Genomic DNA, 20,107 nt, shown 5'->3' on the forward strand with positions numbered 1-20,107 from the left:
TTGCTCCTCTGCTCCATTCCGTCTCACCTACAATGCCATTCTTCTTCCTCTCCAGCAAATTACCTTGCCCATCAGTCGTTTTTTAAGGGGGGCTGAATGCCCTCCGTCTATTGTATGTTTTCAGGCTCAGGGTTTACAGCTGTAGACATGATAGGTCTCTTGTACACGGATTGACTGACATTTATCAGCACAGGTGTCGCCCCTTTAATTTCTCCTGGCTTGCCAGAAGTTTTAAAAGGCAGGCAGCCATCTTTGAGGGGAGCAGGTCATATGATGCAGTGCTGACCCTACCTGTGGGTTGTTGTTCAACTACTGTGCCTTGCTGTAGCCCATTTTCCTCAGAAACCATGTTTGAAATATGTATTTTGGCATCTTTTTGATTTACCAATGTTGGTTATTGAGTCAGCCCAGTGTTTTTTTAACGCAGGTTTCTCCATACACAGGGTGGTATCCCCTTTTCTTGGCGAAGCGTAACGTGCATGGTTTTCCCTTTCAACCTGGTCTAAGTGCTCTCCATGCTTGCTTATCCCCTTTTGTCGAGCTCCTGTGAAGTTTGCGGGTTCCCCTTACAGAATGCATATCCCTTCAGTGTTCCGGATTCAGGGAAATGTACAAGTCCCAGTCTCTTTTTTTAGTTTTGATCACAGCCGTGGCTCCCAAGATGGGATTTTTAATTGTTGTTTTTGTCCCCAGTGTGAGCTTAGAGCCCTTTCAATTGCACTGAGATATGTAGTTCTGGCCGTGGACACAAACCTAGGTGTCACTCCATCAGGATTTCTGCACTTAGTTTTGGTCACCGGAGTGCCATTTAGCACACAGCAGCCAGTTGGCAAATCCCCTGCTATGGTGTGGAGGTGACCATTAGGCTTCTCAGTTCATGCCAGAATGCAGAGTAAAGGAGGTGGTTGGTGAAGCAGTCTGAATGGGTACGGACGTGCATGTCTGAATTTGGTGCTTCACATTTTCAATAAAGTTCCTTGACTAAATGCACATGCAGGAGACTGGGCCTCCCTACCCAAGATGGAGTGGTGGAACTTGATTAGTGAAAAATGATTAGTGGCTTGAAGTCTCCTGGGTAATTTGGAACGTTGGGGGAAGGTTCTAAATTGCCTTTCAGTACATTCAGCTCAAGGAACAGGTCATCGTCTTGACTCTCCACCTAATTTGGGCAGCAGTGGATAAAATCAACTCTAGGGTGAGAAGAAAACATTTTGTAAGCAACCCTCTGAATCAGAAGCCTTACTGGGACATGTTAGGATTTGTGCACCTTTCCCCTCTATAGATTTCTATGGAACCCCACTCATTTTGCTTGTTTTGGACACAGTCCTGACATTTTGGAGATCAGTGCAGTGTTGTGCCTTACTTCTCTTGCCCCTTTTGCTCACACTTGTTTGGAAACGGACTAGTCCCTAACACTGTCAATACTGAAGCAATATGGCTCTCTTAATGAATTCTTGTATTGTTACAATTGCACACATTACCTCACAGTGAACTGCAGTTAGGATACTTTGTATCATAATAACTTTTTATATAATGTCTTTTACGTTACTTTGACAATGTGCCTAAGACATGCTGGTGGCAGCTGTGTGATTATTTTACCCTATTTGTGATATTTTTTTCATACTTTTGCATTTACCATGAATGGCTACTAAAAGGTGGCCAGCACCCCAAGATGTTCACGCTATGAGATATTTTGCTTGTTCTTCAGCCATATTGTTCTTTGTTTTTCTTCCCGTCTTCTCAGGACAGCAAATGCCCTATATGGAAATCCCTTTCCCGCGGAAAGCTGTGGCTTTCACAGGCAAAGGGGCTTTATGTGCATTAGCTAGAGGGGGCTGGGTCTATCTGGTCTGAGTCCACACCCTCAGGCACCCAAAATGTCTGTTGTAGGACAGATGTGGTGACCAGTGGTTGTCCAGGATTGGATAACCCCAGACAGGTTGAATGGTGCTGACCCTTAACATTGGTGGGCTTGGGCTTGCTCCCAGCCTGAATCTTTGATAAAAGGAGGAGGAGTCCTGCCGCTGCTTTTCAGATCATCGTTGGAGCCAAGACTTCTATGAAGATGAGCAGCCCATTGACGACCAGAGGACAACCACTGCAGTCGACCAGCATCGACTCCAGTGATTGGCCCTGTGAAGCCCTGTTACTCTACCCGATCTCAGAAGACCATCATTGGGGCTTCGACCGTTGGACCTGTGGGAACACCCTGCTCGAGGATCCGTGCCTTGGAGGCCTTTAGAAGTATCCCAGGACCACCTGGTGGATTGACCAGATATCTGCTGGGCTACCACTCTGCAGTCATCTATGCTCCGAGTGAAGCATTGGAATGCTGCAGATCTTCAGCTTATGCTCAAAGTCGCCAGATTCTGCATTGAAGGCCATCTCACTCCAAGGGAAGGTGTGCTGGGGCCGCTTCCGGGTTCACCAAGTACGATCACCAGTCGCCGCCTGACCATGGTGACCTTAGTTGGAACAATCTTTTTTCAATCCCGTGAGGTGTCTGAAGAGGTCTGCACCACAGAAGTATGCATCTTTCTTCATCTGGGGTCTTCGTCTGGAAGCTGACTAGAATCGTTTGCTGAGCAATGCGACCATCTCCCGACACGAAAAGTGGCATCGGCACCCATGACCCCTGGACCTTCCTCCCCCAAATCAATGTGAAGACCTGCAGTGGTATCTGGAAGAATCAGAACCAGTGGGGTAAGGTAATATACCTGTTTCCGCCCTCCAAAGGGTAACATTGGATGGAAAGTCCTTGTCCCTGTTAGAGAGATTGATAATTTTTATGCTTCATCCCCTCTCCTAGTGAGACCCCCAGCACTCTTTGTGGACTTCTGGAACTGTGTCTTTCAATACTGAACAAGTGGAGCCTTTTTCCACTCATTCATTCTTGTGGGCTGTGTCTTTTGAAACTATTCTTTGTACTCTACCTGTACTATGGAGTCAGTCTGCTTCATAGCTCTTAAAGGCATCTGTGTTTTTACAACTGCAGCACACAGCCCCTTATGGGCAGAAACTCTATAGTCTGAGAGATTGGCACACACCGCCTTCAATGAAGTGCCAAAGAGATACCTAGTATCCCCCTTCTCTCTGCGCCTGTGCTTTTTTTAGTCACATAGACAATCACCTAGACGTGTACTAACAACTATTGTGTATTTTTCTATACTGCAGGCTATGTCCATAGCCTTGGTAGTGCATAATAGGGGCACCCAAGTACCAACTTGGGGCCTCCCTTCTTTTTTCACCATTACTAGCATGATTGTTCTTTGTCAGCCCTTCTTCTACCATTCTGGGAGCGGGAGGTCTTTGTGTGTGTTTTGCCTTTGGCAGGAACCGTTGGGTATCCCTGCCTAGGCTCCAAAGTGTCTGGGCAGGCAGGAAGTGATGGAGAAGTCTTCCACCCCCCCCTGTCCTTTGCCAGAGTGCCTGAATAGGTCCAGCTCCCACAGGGGGTCTGGCTGTGCTGATTGGACAACCAAACACCCCTTTCTGTACAATGCTGAGAGAGATTGTAGAGGAGTGTGTGCTTGAACTGTATAAAAGGTGAGGCTTCTAGAGTGAAAAGCAAGTCGACCACTGGAAACTGAAGTAACCGAAGAAGACGACGACCAGACACGCCTGCAGACCCGTTGCAACACTGAAGCAACCACTGCTGTTCTGACCCAGTTTTCTGTGCGACAGAGGAGCTACGAAATCCTTCCCTTTGGCTGGTGGGAACAACCAGTCCCAAGACAAACTTTGAAACAAGCCATCTCCTGAGGTCCTAGGAGTTTCCAGAGCTGCAGAACCCCAGTACTAGGAGACCTGCTGCCCATTTCGAGTGCATCATTGTGTAAAGGCTGTATCTGCCCAAATCTTTGCTGAACCCATAAGGACACTCCAGCGATGCGATCCAACTCGCCCATACCCCCTCATCAGAGTGTGGCACTGCAGGAAGCGAAGAAGATTGACTGGGCGATCCGTGTCCTTTGTTGGTGCTGCAGAAAAGGCACCAAAACGCATAGTGAACCAAGAAGTTAATGAAAGTTGTGCTACAGGTCCTCCCTTGCGACTGTTGCTGAGATCACGTCCATTGTCCTGCTTTCAGTCATCAGACCAAGGAATCCAGAGGTCGGGTCCAGAGTTGCACATTGCGGAATATCCAGCACAAATATTTTCTTCTAACCTAAGGTACTGTGGGGAAAACAGTATTGCTTACCTGATTCTAAGAAGTCGCTCCAGAGTGCTGGAGTGCACATAGAGGTGTCCAGAGCAACCCCCGCTTACCTCAGACCCAAGCTGCTACTTGTGTCCCCTTCTCGAGTTTGTTTTAAGATGTCCCTTGTTAGTTGTTAACTTGCTGCTTCAATAAACACTAGAAACTGGAAGAAATCCACAGGAACTCTTCGTAATTGCTGCTTGTCAAGACTTCAAGCACTCTCCAAACTGCCTTTAGCTAGGGTTGCCTTTTTGGACTTAAAGAACTTACTAGGTGAAGAAAACATCTCTAGAACCTTGAACTAAGCTTATGTTACACTAACCATTTGCCTCCCTTTAAGTGACTTTATTATGCGTGTTTGCAGAGTAAATGTATTACTGTATAAACTGTTGAAAACTGCATGAGTGCGCAATAACCGATAATACGTTGGCATGGTCTTTTCCCTTTAACATTGCTACAAATGTAACCAAGAACAAACACAAAAGTAAAAGTGCCCTTTGAAGTGTATTATCAAGTATTCCCAAGTGCTCTAGTATAAACGTCTGAAGTATTTAAAGTGATTCTGGTGTAAATATAATAAATATATACTTTGTATATAACTATAAGTGTAAGTGTTTCTTTGTTGTGCCTGTCTAGCTAAGATTCAGTGTACTTAGCTACAGCGCACATCTTCCTCTTAAGATAAGCCTGACTGCTCTACCTCTCCACCAAGGTCCAGAGCTAGTACAGACTGATACTAAGAGTTGGGGGATATACAAACCACTGGGATATAGTACTAAAGTCATACTACAAGTAAGACTTTAGGAAAACTCCCCCAACAGTCCCCAACTCCCTCTGGCATGGCCGCTGGTCATGGAAAATGGGTTAAGGATCCTTTCCTAGGTCAGACCTGTAGAATAGGATAGAGAGGGGTAAATACCTATCTAACTTTTAAAAACTGTATAAAGCACCACCACCAGCCCACTGCATAATTTCTGAATACATTACCTGTAGAGGATAAGTACTGGAACTTGTGACTTTTGGTCACATGGTCTCATACCATTTTAGGGTTGAACTTCATAAGATTGAGGGGAGCTGCACTTGTGTTTAATCTGACTATTTTTCTACTACCTACTTTCCTTGCATCAGAGTACTCACCTGTTGAACACTGGTAACTAATTCATTTGCAACACTAATTTCCTAATTGTGAATGTGTATATATGTTATACATAATTTGTATTGATAATGCTTACCTGTGAGTGTTAGATGCAGAGTGTGTAACTAAAGGTCTAATAAATGACTGTATTTTGATATACTTACTGCCCAACTGGAACTATTGGTGTTGCTATGTGTTGTGAGGAACTCATGGTGACAAGAAGTAAGACAGACACAAATGATCACAGTTCAAGGGTGTTTAATGAATTCAATATGCAGGTTTGAAAAACCTAAATCTAGGATGGGAACAAGCGTCAACCATCAAATGAAAAATATGGCGGTCCTAGTGGCGTTGTGTCAAAATAAAAAGGGCCTATATTAAGAAACCTATTGCCAAGCCTCGCAACTAACACAATGGCCAAGTCTAATTTTCTGTGAAAGTCTCTTGCCTTCCAGGCCTGAGGTGGTCAAATAACAAAAACAAAAGTTCCTATAACCAAATTAAAGTTCGTTCCAATGTTTGCTGTTTGCTGCAACTCCCCCACCACACCCGAAGTCCCCTTCCTCTGGGCACTGACCCTTCTTTTATCGTATTCCACAATTAATATATCAAAGTTCCTTTATCAATCAACTTTGGGTGATAGATTCACCACTGGATCTCCCTCGGTCGAGCTCGGAACCCACTTTTCTTTATAGTCTTGGGTGATGGCTTCACCCCTGGAGCTCCCTCGGTCGGGCTCAGACCCCACTTTTCTTTATATTCTTGGGTGATGGCTTCACAGCTGGATCTCCCTTGGTCGGGCTCTGACGCATCTTGCTTCTTGCGGGATTTCTCCTGCCTGAATTTCTCAACATCTTTTGCTTGGGTGATGGCTTCATCCCTGGATCTCCATTGGTCGGGCTCGGACCCCTCTTTACTTCACATTCTCATTTGTCCAATATTGTTGGGATTCACTTGCCTTTCTTTCTCTCAATGCGGGATTGACATCCCTTGCTTTCTCTCAATGTGGGATGCCCTTCTTTTGCTTTCAAAGTGCTTGTAGATCAAAGTCTTTCGATTGTATGGGGATTTTGCTCGACCCTCTGTATGACTACTTTGATCTATTCCGCTGGCCCTCATACGGCCTTCTGGTACTTGCAGTTTCTCTCATAGGGGGCTCCACCACAATCTCTTGAATTAGTGTCCACGTGGTGCTGCTTTCCCTCTGTAGCTGGTCTCCCCTTTACACTTTTAACAGTTCATTCAAAGTTCATCAGCTTTGTTTCAAAAGTTGCCACTTTGTAATTCCTACTCGACACAGCCCGGTTTTTATTGGTGTTCCCCCTTGACTCACTGGCTGTGATGAACTGCTTGGCTGTTGCCTCTTTGCAGTCAAGGTCGGCACCACAGGTGCGGGAACTTCCCTCGCTCCTGCTTATCGGAATAGGTTTGCCTTGTGTACTATTGACGTCTGCTGCAGGACACTTGTGTTATTGTTCGCTGTCTTAGCCTCTCCTCCATGAAGGCTCTGCGGGTCTGGGACGAAAAGAACAAGGTCACTTCTCTCCTCCCCACCCTCTCAATTCCTGCCACCTTCCTCCTTCTCTTGAACAGCCGTGTGCGCGGCTTTTTCCTACTGCGCTCGCTTGCTCTACCTTTCATCCCTGTGGGGAAAAGGAAGGGCCATCAGGTGTGTGTGGTTCAAGTTACTTGTCCGACTTTGCCTGACCCTCAGGTACACAGGCTTAACATTACAAGTCTGTTGTGCAAAGGTGTTCGTGTCGGAAAGGGGGGGGGGTTAAAGAATTCGAATATCCTATGGGATATGATGGGGATAGGGAAGGTTTGTGAAATAAGCAGGAGGGTTTGTGAGAATTCGGAAAATGATAATCAGAATGACGGGATTGGTAAGGTTTGCGGGGTAAACAGGAATAGTTGGAACCGTATAATGAACAAAGGGGATTGTGGGAAGTGTAGTATTTTGTTTGAGCAGGTTAGGAGTGAGGGGAAAACCTAAATCAGAGGGATGGAAAGAAGCATGATTTGGAGTATTTAGATAGGGAACTGGAAAACAGGGATTCCGATAGAGATGGTTTCTGAGTGCAGCGGAGTATATGATGCGATGGGATTTGTTACATACGGAGGGGATGGTAGGCTTGTGAAAGATAGATTCAACTAGAGGAAGGTTGGTAAACATATTATAGTCTACAAAGGCCCCAGGTGCATCGTCCTTCTGTTATGGAAGTTGAAAAAATTATCTGCAATTTAAAACCTTCCAACTGCCAAGGGGACGCATGTCCAGCCCAGATCATTAAGGAATCAGCTCATGACCTTGCACCGTATATCACCACGTTTATCAATGCCTCCTTTCAATCAGGAGTGGTCCCCAACAACTTGAAGGATGCATGGGTCATCCCCCTCCTAAAAAAACCCACCTTAGATCCGGAGGTCCCAACCAACTACAGGCCTATCACGACGGTCCCATTTCTGCTAAAAATCTCAGATAGAGCAGCGTATCTTCAGATACAAAACTACCTGGAAACAAACAATCTACTAGGCACGAGACAATCCGGCTTCAGACCTAAGCACAGTACTGAGACAGCCCTCCTAGATCTCAAAACCCAAATTGAGGACTTTAAAGACAAAGGCAAACTAGCCCTACTATTACTATTAGACTTATCAGCAGCCTTCGATTTGGTTAACCACCAAATCCTCTGTCACCACCTGAAAACGGCCGCCCATTTCTCTGACAAGGCCACCAACTGGATTCAAGATAACAGACAGATGAGGGTATTCTCGCCCACCGCCGCCGCCAACCCCGCACCAGTCCTTTGCGGAGTCCCCCAAGGATCTTTTGTATCCCCTACTCTCTACAATGTTGTCACTAAACCCTTGTTTGATGTGCTTGACTATCTGGGTGTCACCTACACTAACCATGCCGATGACACCCAGATACTCATCCCCATCACGGGCGATTACACGGTAGACTCGAAAGCCTTAAATGATATATACCTCGTCATCCAAACTTGGATGGCACAACATGAGCTCTGTCTCAATGACGACAAGACAGAGCTCCTCATCCTAGGCACACAGCAAAGACTTAACAAGTTGAACCCACTGTTCAGCTCCTTCAACATCGATGGAAATCCCATAAAAGTCTCCAAAGATACCAAAACGCTCGGAATCTACCTCGATTCCATGCTCTCCCTCCACAGATAAACAAATGCAGTTGCGGCCGCCGCTGCTTACACCTGCAAGCTGATCACAGCATGCCGCCCTTTTCTGTCCACTCATAACTGCACAATCCTTGCTAGAACTCTGGTCATGTCCAAATTGGACTACTGCAACGCACTGTACCAAGGCACCAATCAATGCAACCTAGACAAACTCCAGGTCATACAAAATAACGCCATTAGAGCAGCCCTGAATATCCCGAGATCGGCCCACATCTCGGAAACGAGGAAGAACCTTCGCTGGCTATCAGTCACCCAAAGGATCTCTCTAAAATCGCTTGCCCTAACCTACAAATGCATGAACAACCTGGCCCCCATCTACCTCTCCTCACGGTTCACGCACTATACACCATCTCGATCTCTAAGATCCTCCATCAACCAGAACCTAATGATCCCTAAATATAAGCTCCAAACAGCCGGTGGTTCCAGCTTCCCAGTTCTTGCAGCCAAATTATGGAACTCTGTCCCCCTTACTATCAGAAACCTTCCTTCTCTGAATCTCTTCAAATACAAAACCAAACATTGGCTAGTCACATCTGAGGGCCAAGCTGCACTGTGAATACTTGCTCACCTATGTATATATGTATAAAATATCAATGCTGCTGATTACTATGTCAATTTAAATGTTACTTGATATGTCGTTATACTTTGTAACCACTGCTGTTAAGATATGCGCCCGGTAGCCTCCGGGCCTGGTTTGCGCTATACAAATAAAACAAATACAAATACAAAATACAAATCCTCCTCTCCATCTTCCACGGAGCAATACTGCGTCTCACCTGGGTTGATTCTCCAAGCATAACCCCGGATTCCCCTACCCATGGAATCCTCCGCGCTCGTCCACGCCCTGGGTTGAGATCTGGGAGCGCCAACCCTCCCCTGGCTACCTGAATAAGGGTTTCCCGAGGTCTACTTGGGGGAATACGCTCAGGTTTCTCACATATTGCATTTCTTCTTCATAAGCAACACCCTAGTCAGGATGGTTCATTCAGAAAGTTAAAGTTTAGTCAGGATGGTTGTACAACAGTTCATCAAAACACAGTAGTGGGATAACTACTTCCTTTGCACCACAACCTTCTACCTCATTCGCAGTGCTTCCAAATGATTTTCTTGGTCCACTCGCCTACCAGGAGTAACCACTACTTGTCCCTTTCCTGGTGTACTCGCCTGCCAAGATAAGACTCCTACTACCACAACTTGTATTCCGTGGTGAGGCTTGTTCCAAATTTTCCACACTTAACTCCTGAATGGAGAAAGTTGAACCAACGATCTGTTTGCCATAGGTAATGCCGGTTACAGTTCTCTCCCCCTTGATCCTTTCTACAAGGAGGGGTTTTCTCCTGCAGTCTCGAATTTCGTTCTACACAACCTATTAACTGTTGGAAATGTAGTTTACAACTTTCTCCCACAGGGTATCTTGTTCTGGGACTGCTAAATTAAAATTGCATTGATGTCAGTCTCCGCTTTCTTTGGCTTTGGCAATGTAGGGTATAATATCCCCTTGTTGTATCTCCCCCTTTAGGAATGTTGTAGCCCCTTTTATTATTGCCTCGCTTTGGCAATGCGGGTTACAATATTCTCTTATTCGGCCACTTCCTTTTGGGAGGTTGCATTCACTTTGCTCGATTGATGCCCCCTTTGGCAATGCGGGTTACAATATTCTCCTATTCGACATCTCATAACAGGAGAGTTGTACCAAGTTTGCTTTCATACAAAAAGGTTTGGTATTCAAAATGTACATTCTTACAGAGCGGCCTACTTCTGAGCACCCCCGGTTCACCTGTGTCAAGCGAACTCACTGGTCTATCCTGGCGTCTCCTGACTAGCTGCCTCTCCCTGGCGTTTGATGGCTGCGGTCGGCCTGCCATTGCTTGCACTGTCTGAAAATGGAGATCTCACTGCTCCACAGGCGCTCTGGTGAAAACCACACACGGGGCGAGATGCAGGACACAGACAGCATCTCTCTCCCTTGGGACAGCTGGGCTCAAAACTGCTTCACGCTGCACGTCCTCTGCATCTTCCAGGAACCCTGACCTCCAACACGTCCTCTGCATGGCGTCCCGCTGTCAGCACAGCGGCGGTTCCCACTTCTGCTTCTTCATGTTGCTTCCTGCTGACTTGCACCTGAAGGGCCTTTAAATGTTTAAAAGTCCCGCTCAGTTGTGGGTTATTCCAACAACTAGGCCGCTCACTACGGTTTAGCAACTCTGGATCCTTCTTTCTCATCTCATTACTAAGAGCATTAATCTTGAAGTCCATAATGTATGTATCTGTTTTTACATTGTTTAATCCATTCTGTTTATAGGTTGTATATTTAAGAAAAGATTTTAATGGAAGTAGGGGTTTTCTCTGGGGTCTATGATCCAAACACAATATAGAATCATGGCCACGAAAAGTAGTATTATGAACTCTGCGACCCTTCATTTCCATGTTTTCAAAAAGTGTTCTCATGCTTAACATCTGGATTAATTCTGGTAGGGTAAGCCCTACTATGACAACATTCTATTAAATATTCAGGCACCAGAGAAACATCATCAGAAGAGGGGGAATACTGCGTCTCCCCTGAAACCACATTCCCTTGACATCCTTCTCCTCCCATGTGATCCTCCCTCGTAATACCACCCCCAGGGTTAGGATCGGGTAGCGGCTGCCTTTCCCTGGCCACATGGAAGAGACTTTAGGCTGGAATTTTCATCACAGTTCCTGGAGAATGCCTCCCGTCTCCAGGTATTTGGTTCTCAATGTCGCCACAGTGCCAGAGGAATGTGTCAGAGTCTGGGTCTGTGAGAAACCAGAGGCGTTTCTCCCATGCTATTCCCGGGGGATCCCCGACCCGCTCTTGAATCCCAACTCTGGGGGCGGACAAGCGAGGGAGCATGACCAAGGAAAGTGACACTTGGAGGCTGTGGGAGGAACACCCTTGGGCGAGACTTGGTATCCCCCTGTTCCAATACATGCCTACCCGACATATCCTCAGTCATCATGGGATATTAACACCCAAACTCTATTCACCCCCAACAATACATCTGCCCTCTTCCATGTGATTTTTTGTCAGGGTGTTTTCCCATGATCCATAAGAAAAACTACCACTTCCACCATCTCTTCATCCACTATTAAAACCCAAAGACTGAGATTAGGAAGATTGCCTATAATAATATGCAACAGCCCTGTCCCACTAATAAGACCAAGCAGGGTCAGGCGCTCAGTCACCATCACGCCCACTCTGCCTTTAGGAAATATGTGCAGTGCCATTGCATGTCCCCTCGCCCCCCATTTTTGAACAATACTAAGAAAAAGAAGAAGAGGGAAAAGGGAGCTATGAAGATTACCCATAGGAACCAATGCACCAGGGATTCCTATGGGCAGTCGCCATCTTGTCCCATTAATGAGGCCATGCAAGGTCAGGCCTCCCTCCACAGTCATTCCCACCTGAAACCTGTTAAACCTCCCAGTCAGTATAAAAGGCAGAGCACACAGACACACTCTGAGTGATCTGGTAATCCTGGATGGTGCAGAGAGGCCGGGAAGAAGTAACAGCAGCAGAAGAAACCCTAAAAGGGCCTGGAAGGAGAAAGACTGCCTGAATACTGAGCCACTAAGTACAGGGGAGGCTACAGGGATCTGAGACTCCAGGAGGTCAAACCAGTGGCAGCCGGGGCTATCTGGCAGCACCCAAGCCACAGCTCCTCCCGTGGGTCAGACACAGAGGCCCAGTCCTTTGAGGGGCAGGTGGTGAGACCCTGAGCTCAGAGGCATCCTATTAAGACCCCCTACAGCTCCCAAAACCGCCTGGATGCCATAAAGGGGAGCTGGCAAAATGGGAGCAAAATAAGAAAGCTGCATTGTGGGACCTGAAGTCCAGAGCCATTTCTTTAAATTGAACTTTTGTGCAAAGCGAGAGGGTCCGAGCCCGATTGAGGGAGACCCGTGAGTGAAGCAAAGGAAGGGTGCGAGCCCGACTGAGTGAGACCCCATGAGAATTGGAGCAGGGTGGAACATGAGAAGGAGCAGAACTTGTGGGGCAAAGGCGAATCCACTGGAGCAGAACAACCAATAGAGGGACCAGAGCGAAGGGTTGGGGAAACCCTGAAGTTCCCTGCAGAAGGTTGTTGCCTCCCAAAAACCGCTATAGAGCCAAATCCCAGACAAAAAGACTGCATTGTGTTTAAAGGACGTCAGGGACCCTACTGGGTGAACGACAGAGCTGGGAAGGCGAGGCCAAGTATGTGGTATTAACTTTGACTCCTGAATTGAAACTGCAAAGTGAATGAACTCTGAAATGCATAATGCTCAATGTTAACCCTGGCAAATGGGGAAGTGAATAGGTGAATGCTTGAAGAGAAAGATTTCTTTGAACTTTTTGCATATGGTATAGAACTACCAAGACCAAGAAACACTGGGGCAAACAACAGAAAAGGAGAGTGGAAGTGAAAGTCGAAGTGGTCCTGCGGAGGTCCATAGTAAAAACCTGAAAAGGGGCTTGCCAGTGTTCTTCGGTCGGTCGTGGGCTCTCCTCATTGTCTTTTTGGGCCTCTCACATCCCCTGCTGCTTTCTGGTGCGCCACAGCAGCTCTGCAGCATTTGATTCTTTACGGGCTGCACCTCTCCTGTCAACCACAAGTTACAGCTGCTTCTTGTGCCTGGATGCCTGCTTCTCCATGGGTCTGGTCGGTCTCTCCACGGCGGATCAGATAAGGACAGCTCCGCCTGCCGGGCAGAGTCCCCAGCAACGTCTTCCTCCGTTCTCCGCATCCGGTCTGCTTCCTGTCTCTCAGTTCCTCCAGAGAGGGTTTCTCTTGCTTTCCTGGATACCCTCTTCAATTTTTAATGGGTTCTACCCAATCAGGTTTCGGGAAAAACTACACTGTCCATTCACATTCTCATGAGTGCTCTCTATGCTTCCGCACATCTTCCTCGTACTAGTACTTCCTATATTGGTGGTATGGCAAAAACATATAGGTGTATTAGGGTTGGGTGGGTTATGGGGATACCATGTTCTCCCAGGTTGTCACTTATCTCATATGGGGATTACATCCCCATGAGATCCACCCGCTGAGTACCACCCCCAGGTGGACTATCGGGTAGCAGCCTCACCTCCCTGGCTCATGGGAAGGGGCTCCCCCTAATGGAGAAGTGACAACATCCAGGGATGCGTCACACTTGTTATATGAAAAAGGGCAAGGCAGATTTCCCCACTTAAATCTTTGAGCCACTCCTGTCTAGGGACTCCATTCAGGTTGACTTCCAATGGGAACATCTCAACTCGGATGACTTATTCGGTCTACATGAGGAGGAGTGCATATCTCCCCTATTACCAGCTAGTAGCTGGATCAGGTAATTACCTCCTTGTAGAGTAATATGTATCCTGTGGCTGACTGGTACGTTATAACCTATTTAGGCTACAGTCATTAGACCCATTAGTAGCAATATTTAACTCTTTTCACAAGTCTGGGTCAGTGTCTACAATTATGGTAATCCACGAAAACCCTTTTGCCACAACCTAGGAAAGGTAGGTCTGATTGCGGGGCTCAGCGTCCGGTGCCATGCTAAATGTAGACACCGACATTAATGCTGAGGTGCGGACATCTAGGCTGATGCAAGTCCTTCCTACCCTGGTAGGACCAGACCAATCAAGCTCCATCATCAACCAATGCCCTCATGATCGCATACAGCGAACCAACAATCCTATTGATCTGGTCAGTTGCAATGGAAGACATTCTCGAAACACACTTTAGACGTTAATTACCACCTGTGTGTTCATGTGTTCAGAGCCAGTGCATCAGGGAAGAATGAAAGGGGCTGACCACTAGGAGGAAAGGGAAGGACCACCAGATGGAAAACACTGGTTGGGAAAAAGGGGTTGTGATGAATCTAAGAATGTCGTCACTGTTTCCCATGGGCAAACCCCTTCTCATGTGGCCAGGGTGGTGCAACCACAGTCCAAAAGACCCCTTGGTGGTGGCAATATGAGATAGGATTACATGAGGAGGGAGTTCCCATGTGGACTTGGGGACGATATTACCCATCCGAGGTTGACACCCAGGACCCAAATACCCAATCCTTCATGTCCTATTTTCATGTTGAAAAAGACCATTCGTGTATGACGAATAGGAAAGTTCCTAAATACCCCCCTTGGACTCTGACTCAAAGTACAAGGACGAGAAAGAGGGCCAGAGCGATAAAGAATGCCTGGAGGAACCAAGCTATGCGCTTTAGTTGTACCAATCCTATTGGTGCTGGGACATTCAAAACTGCTGAGCACAGAGAAACATTGAGTCTTCTTCCTCTCAATGTGGCGCGAGGAACCAGAAAGCTGCTAGCAGAACCGCAAAGCAGAAAGGCTCAGGGAAACGGCATCCCGAAAGCAGTTCCACTGTATGATGGTCGAGGCAGAAGGATGGACGGAGCCTTCTCGCAGACCGAGCAGACTGGGAATGGGGAGAAACGCTACCCGAGTACAGAGCAAAGCAGCAGAGTGGAACGGAGAACAGGAGAGACCCGAAAGCCCCCACGAGAAGCCAGTGAGCCCATTGAAGGGATCTGGGGCACCAGGGCGCTGCATGGGGAACAGCAAAGGTTGGAATCTGGGTCAGAAACCCAATCGCTCACCCAGAAAAGGAGATAAGTTCTTCGTGGCAGTACTTACATGAGAAAGCAAACTATTACGAAATGAAAAGTACCGAAAGACGCAAAGGCAAGATATTGAAACTGTAGGAGACTGTGAATCTTGGTAAAGTACTGGCAGGAGAGTATACCAGGCAGGAAGATTGTGAGTCCGGGACCCACACCCAAATGTATGAAAGAGAGTAACCAAAGTCCTGGCAGGAGAGTATACCAGGCAAACAAATTGTGAGTTTGGGACTCACACCCATTTTTGTTTGAACTGTCATATGCATGGTGACATCAAGAGGAGAGAGTAATCCCCATGATCATATAAAAACCAGGGGAAGCGAGTCATTCCCGCCGGTGCTGTGGAGAACATGGAAAGGCCAGGAGAAAAGGAACTACCTCTTGGCCTTGCAAACATTTGTGTATCTGGTATCCAGGGCAAGGGAGGCACTACCCTTGTACTGACTGTGATTTTTGAAACACCAAGCGAGACAAGACAACCTCTTGGACTTGTGAACATTTGTGCATCTGGTATTCAGGGGAAGGGAGGCAGTACCCTGGTATTGACTGAGTTTTGAAACATTAAGAGCGACAAGAAAACCGCTTGACTTTGTGAACATTTGTACTCATGGTAACCAGCGGTAGGAAGACCGTACCTTGATGTTGACCGGGAGTTAAAAAAAAACAAGAGAAGGAGAACTCTCTAGTTTTGTTTTTTGTGAACATTGTAACAAGAAAAGCCCTTTCTTCTGTACTTGTTGAAGAACCTTTTTGTTTTGAAACTGTGAACTTTAATTTTCCCCTTTTTGCTGCATCTGGAGCGGTGTAATGAACACTGGACATTACTCAGAGGAAGGGAGTCATTCCTCTACAGTTAGGAGTCCCAGTTTCCCCTTTATAAGTGTAAGGGCCGGAAATAGGTGTTTTTGGACACAGGACAGTGCACTACTGTTTTGACGGACATTCTAGCAGGGAAACACCCTCTCAGTTATAGGGAAAGATAGGGCTTTCTTTGATGTCCCTTGTCAAATAAAAGTGTACAACCCAAAAGATACCACCTCTGTGTCAGCGTCCTGCTTCCGACTCCTTAGAGGGTGGATATATATGTGCATGTGTGGTTTCGGGGCACTATACAATCTTGAACACAAAGAGAAAAGTGAAACCACACATCGAAAGACAGTTCAATTATCTGTCATTATTCAGCTACAATTTGCAAGGAAATGTTTTATGCTCAAGCAGATTCATAATTAAGAAAGAAACATACATAGTGTCTAAAGTTTATCAATATTTAATAATCAGTATTCAATAGGTAGATGACAGTGACTATATTCGACAATGTTCAGAAAATTTAATTACAAAAAAGAAAAAGAAGAAAAAAATATTTGAAATAGATGAGTACTGAGTTATAAACAGTTACAAATACATACAGTGGAATATAAACCAGGGGATCAAAATTTCACATATTTTTGTTTCAAAGAAAAAACAGGAAACCTAAAGAGAATATGAGTTAAACATAAAAAATTAAATATGAGTGTTCCCGAGTTAGTAGGATTTCTAACTTTTTTTTTGTCAGTCTTAGGAACCTTGTTTTTATGAACCTAATCTAAATGTCATGATCAATGCATGATCATACTCCTAATCTGTCCGGGTGGAGACATTGAAGACTGTATCATAGGTAGAGGAGGCAGGTGCTTGACAGAAAAGAGAGCACTGATCTAAAAGCAGACCTAACCAGAAGAAAACCTCACACAATCAATGAAGAGGAGGTCAGCAAGAGAGGCCTGAGTGACAGAAACCATGAGATGCCAATTTAAGCAGAGCCGTTCAATTCCAAGTAAGGACTCCTGTATGCTGATCCCAGGAGAAGGTAGAATACTACAACCAAGAGAGTGAAGTGACGAGAAAGTGAACCTCATGGCCACACCAAGAGCAAACACAGAACGATTCCTGGAAGCTTAACAGAATCCAGGGAAACTGTAGTAGCCAGACAGTGTTATCAGAGACACGTCAATCTGCGACATGGGGAATAACCAAAACAATGGATAAGAGATGGAACCAAAACCAGAAAGCAGGGTCATGGAATGACAAACTCAGAGCATCTGGCCTTGCTAGAAAAACACACAGCTAATATACTCTGAACAGTGAAGTCAAACTTCCCATATCCCTAAATGAGAGGTTGTAAATCCTGCAGTAGTAAAGAAACTGAAAGAAATGGGCATGGCGGAAAGTCTGACTTCACAATACACCTGACGGAGAGGTTGTAAATCATGAATTAAGGGAACTAAGATATGATTGCACTGCGGAAAGTGGAGTTCAATTTTCCATTAATTCTGAAGAAGACATGTAACTCGGACCAGAGGAAAATTAAATACAAATACATGGTGAGAGATGAAGTCCAAAAATATTGTGGATGGAACTCTGAAATCCTCACCTGGCTGCCGTCCTTGGCGGATACATCTGCCATGTTGTCCCTTCGTGCCTGATGCATGGTGAGTGCCGCCCGTGTGGCACCACCGGCCACTCCCACAATGCACTGGAGCATAAGAGAAACAAAAAACATGATTAGGGGGACAGCAAGTGGAAATAGGTTGTCAAAAGCCAAGAAGTAGCAAACAGACATGGGTGCACCAGTGGCATCCACTGTCCAGTAACAAACACAGTAGGTTATTGGCTAAGATCCAGCAGCGTTCAGATATCAGTGGAACAATGACACCCATTGTCAAGACAATACTGAAATGGCTGGTGTCCTTGACGAAGCAAACAGACTCCAGAACAGCAGCACCACCATGGTCACAATAAAGCTTTAGCTCAGCTGCTCACTTTGGGGCTTTATGGTTCTGTCCACCGTCACTTTGTGCAAGGAGTCTGTCTGGCTCATGGTCTTTGAACCCTTTGTTCATTGTTTCACACTCACCCTCAGTGAGCTCCGTTATGCTCTTTTTTGCTTACCTTGCACAGCCCAGCGATGCAGACAACAATAGTGAAGCATGTTGGAAAGGCTGGAGCCAGAATCTCCATGAAAATGGCAAGGTCATTCAAGACATCAGCAAAGAGCCTAAGGTTGGAGGAAAAGGTCAAGAGATAGAAGAGGTCAGAGGGCAAGTGAGCTTGACAAAGCAGCACAGGCATATAAGTGAACAACAATACTGCCCTATTTGTTGAGTGCAATTAAGCCAGAGTAGGGGACAAACCAACAGATCAAGGACCTGCAAGGAGGCCAACATGCAAATAGCATCATGTACCAAACAGCTGCATCCACAGGTTGCACTGAGACCCAAACAGATGTACCAGCAGGTTACATTAAGATTAAAATCCAGAGTGATCTATTACATAAACATTCTACATTTTCAGCAGCTCAGTCTCCCTGTGCCACTGCTTAGTACCATCTGCTGGCTGCTGCCCTGTAAAAAGGCAATTATTGGACATGTGTACAGTGTCTCTATGGATGTTTATTAAAGAGTTTGAATGCTTTATGTTTGTATGCATTTGTAAAGTGCACCATCACCACTAGCTTGGTGCCAAGATATTATATGCTTTAAGTCATTTATAATGCGCCTGTACAGAAGTGTTTCTAGGCACGACAGGACAAGGAAGGGGAAGACAAAGGGGAACAGGAAAAACCAATCTTACTAGGCCTTGTGTAATTCAGATCGTGCAAGGGGAAGGGAGAGGAGAAGTGCCAGGGGGAAAGAAAGGGAGAGTACAATAGCAAAGCTCAGTTAAGTGCCGCCAGGGTGTCCGGTTCTAAGTGAGTGCGAGGAGGCAGGGGACTGTAGGGTTGCAGATACAGCCCCTAGTGTGCGGTAGGCCTGTAGGCAGTGCATAGGGCTACTGGTCATGAAGGAGCCTGGTCCCCATATGGTTCAGGGGGAGGCCAGGTAACCAGTTAGTGCAGCAGACAGGAACATCAGCAGGTGAGAGTGCTTAAGGAACCTGAGGTGGTCCTGCTCAAGTTTGAGGGACAGGGAGGCTGTTCCAGAGGGAGGCATCAGCCGAGGAGAGAGATCTACTCCCACTCTCAGCCTGGAAAAGCATCTGACCTCAGAGAGTTGGAGGTGGATGAGCGGAGGGCTCGAGAAGGAAAGTGCTTAGGAAGAGATAGTTGGATGTAGTGTGGTCCCCGGCCCCAGAACACCTTGTGGACAATGCAGAGGGACTTGAACTTGATCCTTGCAGCCACTGGGAGCCAATGGAGAGATTTAAGGGCTGGAGAAATACGATCCCTCGGCTTGAGGCCAAGGACAAGCCTTGCAGTCCTGTTCTGGATTAGTTGCAGATGCCGAAGAATAGAGGCAGGCATTTTTTGAAAGAGACTGTTGCAGTAGTCCAGCCTAGAGAGAACCAGGGTTATGGAGACAGTGCGCTTCTGGGGGAAGTGAGAAAAGGAAGAATACCTCTGAGGAGGTGCAGCTGGTAGTGGGCCTTCTTGGCAAGGTGCGTCATGTGAGGAGAGAAGGCGAGGGATGACACCAACGTTTTTTGCTTTGCAATAGGATAGGCAATGAGGAATGAGCAAGAGAGGAGGCTGATGGGAGCCTGAAGGAAAACCGAGTATCATCTTCATAACACTGAAAGTTAGGAGAGAAGGTAGAGATGAGATGGGCCAAAGGTGCCAAGTATTGGTTGAAGAGCCAGTGTGAGAGGTTGGAGCCCTAGAGAACACCACATGTGGAGAAAGAGGTGGTCGAGAGAAAGGACCCCAGTTGGAACTGGGAGGGTTGATCGGAGAGGATTGATCAGGATGGCGTGGTTGACCGTGTCTAATCCAGAGGAAAGATCAAGGAGGCAGTGTTTGTTAGAGGCCGCAGAGACATGGGCTTGGATGTAGGCTTTCTTCTTGGACAGGACAGAGAGTCTGTATTGCCTCTGGAGCAGGCGACATGGCAGTTTGTCAGAGGATGCGCCTGATGCCCGCCACTTCATCTCGGCCACCCTACACTTGCGTTTAAG

At 46.5% G+C, this 20,107-nt stretch overlaps 1 protein-coding gene across 3 annotated transcripts in view; it reads right to left on the reverse strand.

Annotated features, from left to right (window-relative positions):
* RUSF1 (RUS family member 1) overlaps positions 1-20,107 on the reverse strand; it is a 525,229-nt gene that overhangs the window by 273,491 nt on the left and 231,631 nt on the right. For all 3 annotated transcript variants that reach the window (XM_069651622.1, XM_069651621.1, XM_069651620.1), the window contains exons 7-8: positions 18,107-18,212; positions 17,589-17,690 (exon numbers count right to left, since the gene is read on the reverse strand). In XM_069651622.1, the coding sequence (XP_069507723.1) occupies positions 17,589-17,690; positions 18,107-18,212 (208 nt within the window). The remainder of the gene's footprint in view (positions 1-17,588; positions 17,691-18,106; positions 18,213-20,107) is intronic.

The sequence above is a fragment of the Ambystoma mexicanum genome, chromosome 3p (assembly GCF_040938575.1).
Source record: "Ambystoma mexicanum isolate Mex_15411 chromosome 3p, UKY_AmexF1_1, whole genome shotgun sequence".
NCBI lineage: Eukaryota > Metazoa > Chordata > Amphibia > Caudata > Ambystomatidae > Ambystoma > Ambystoma mexicanum.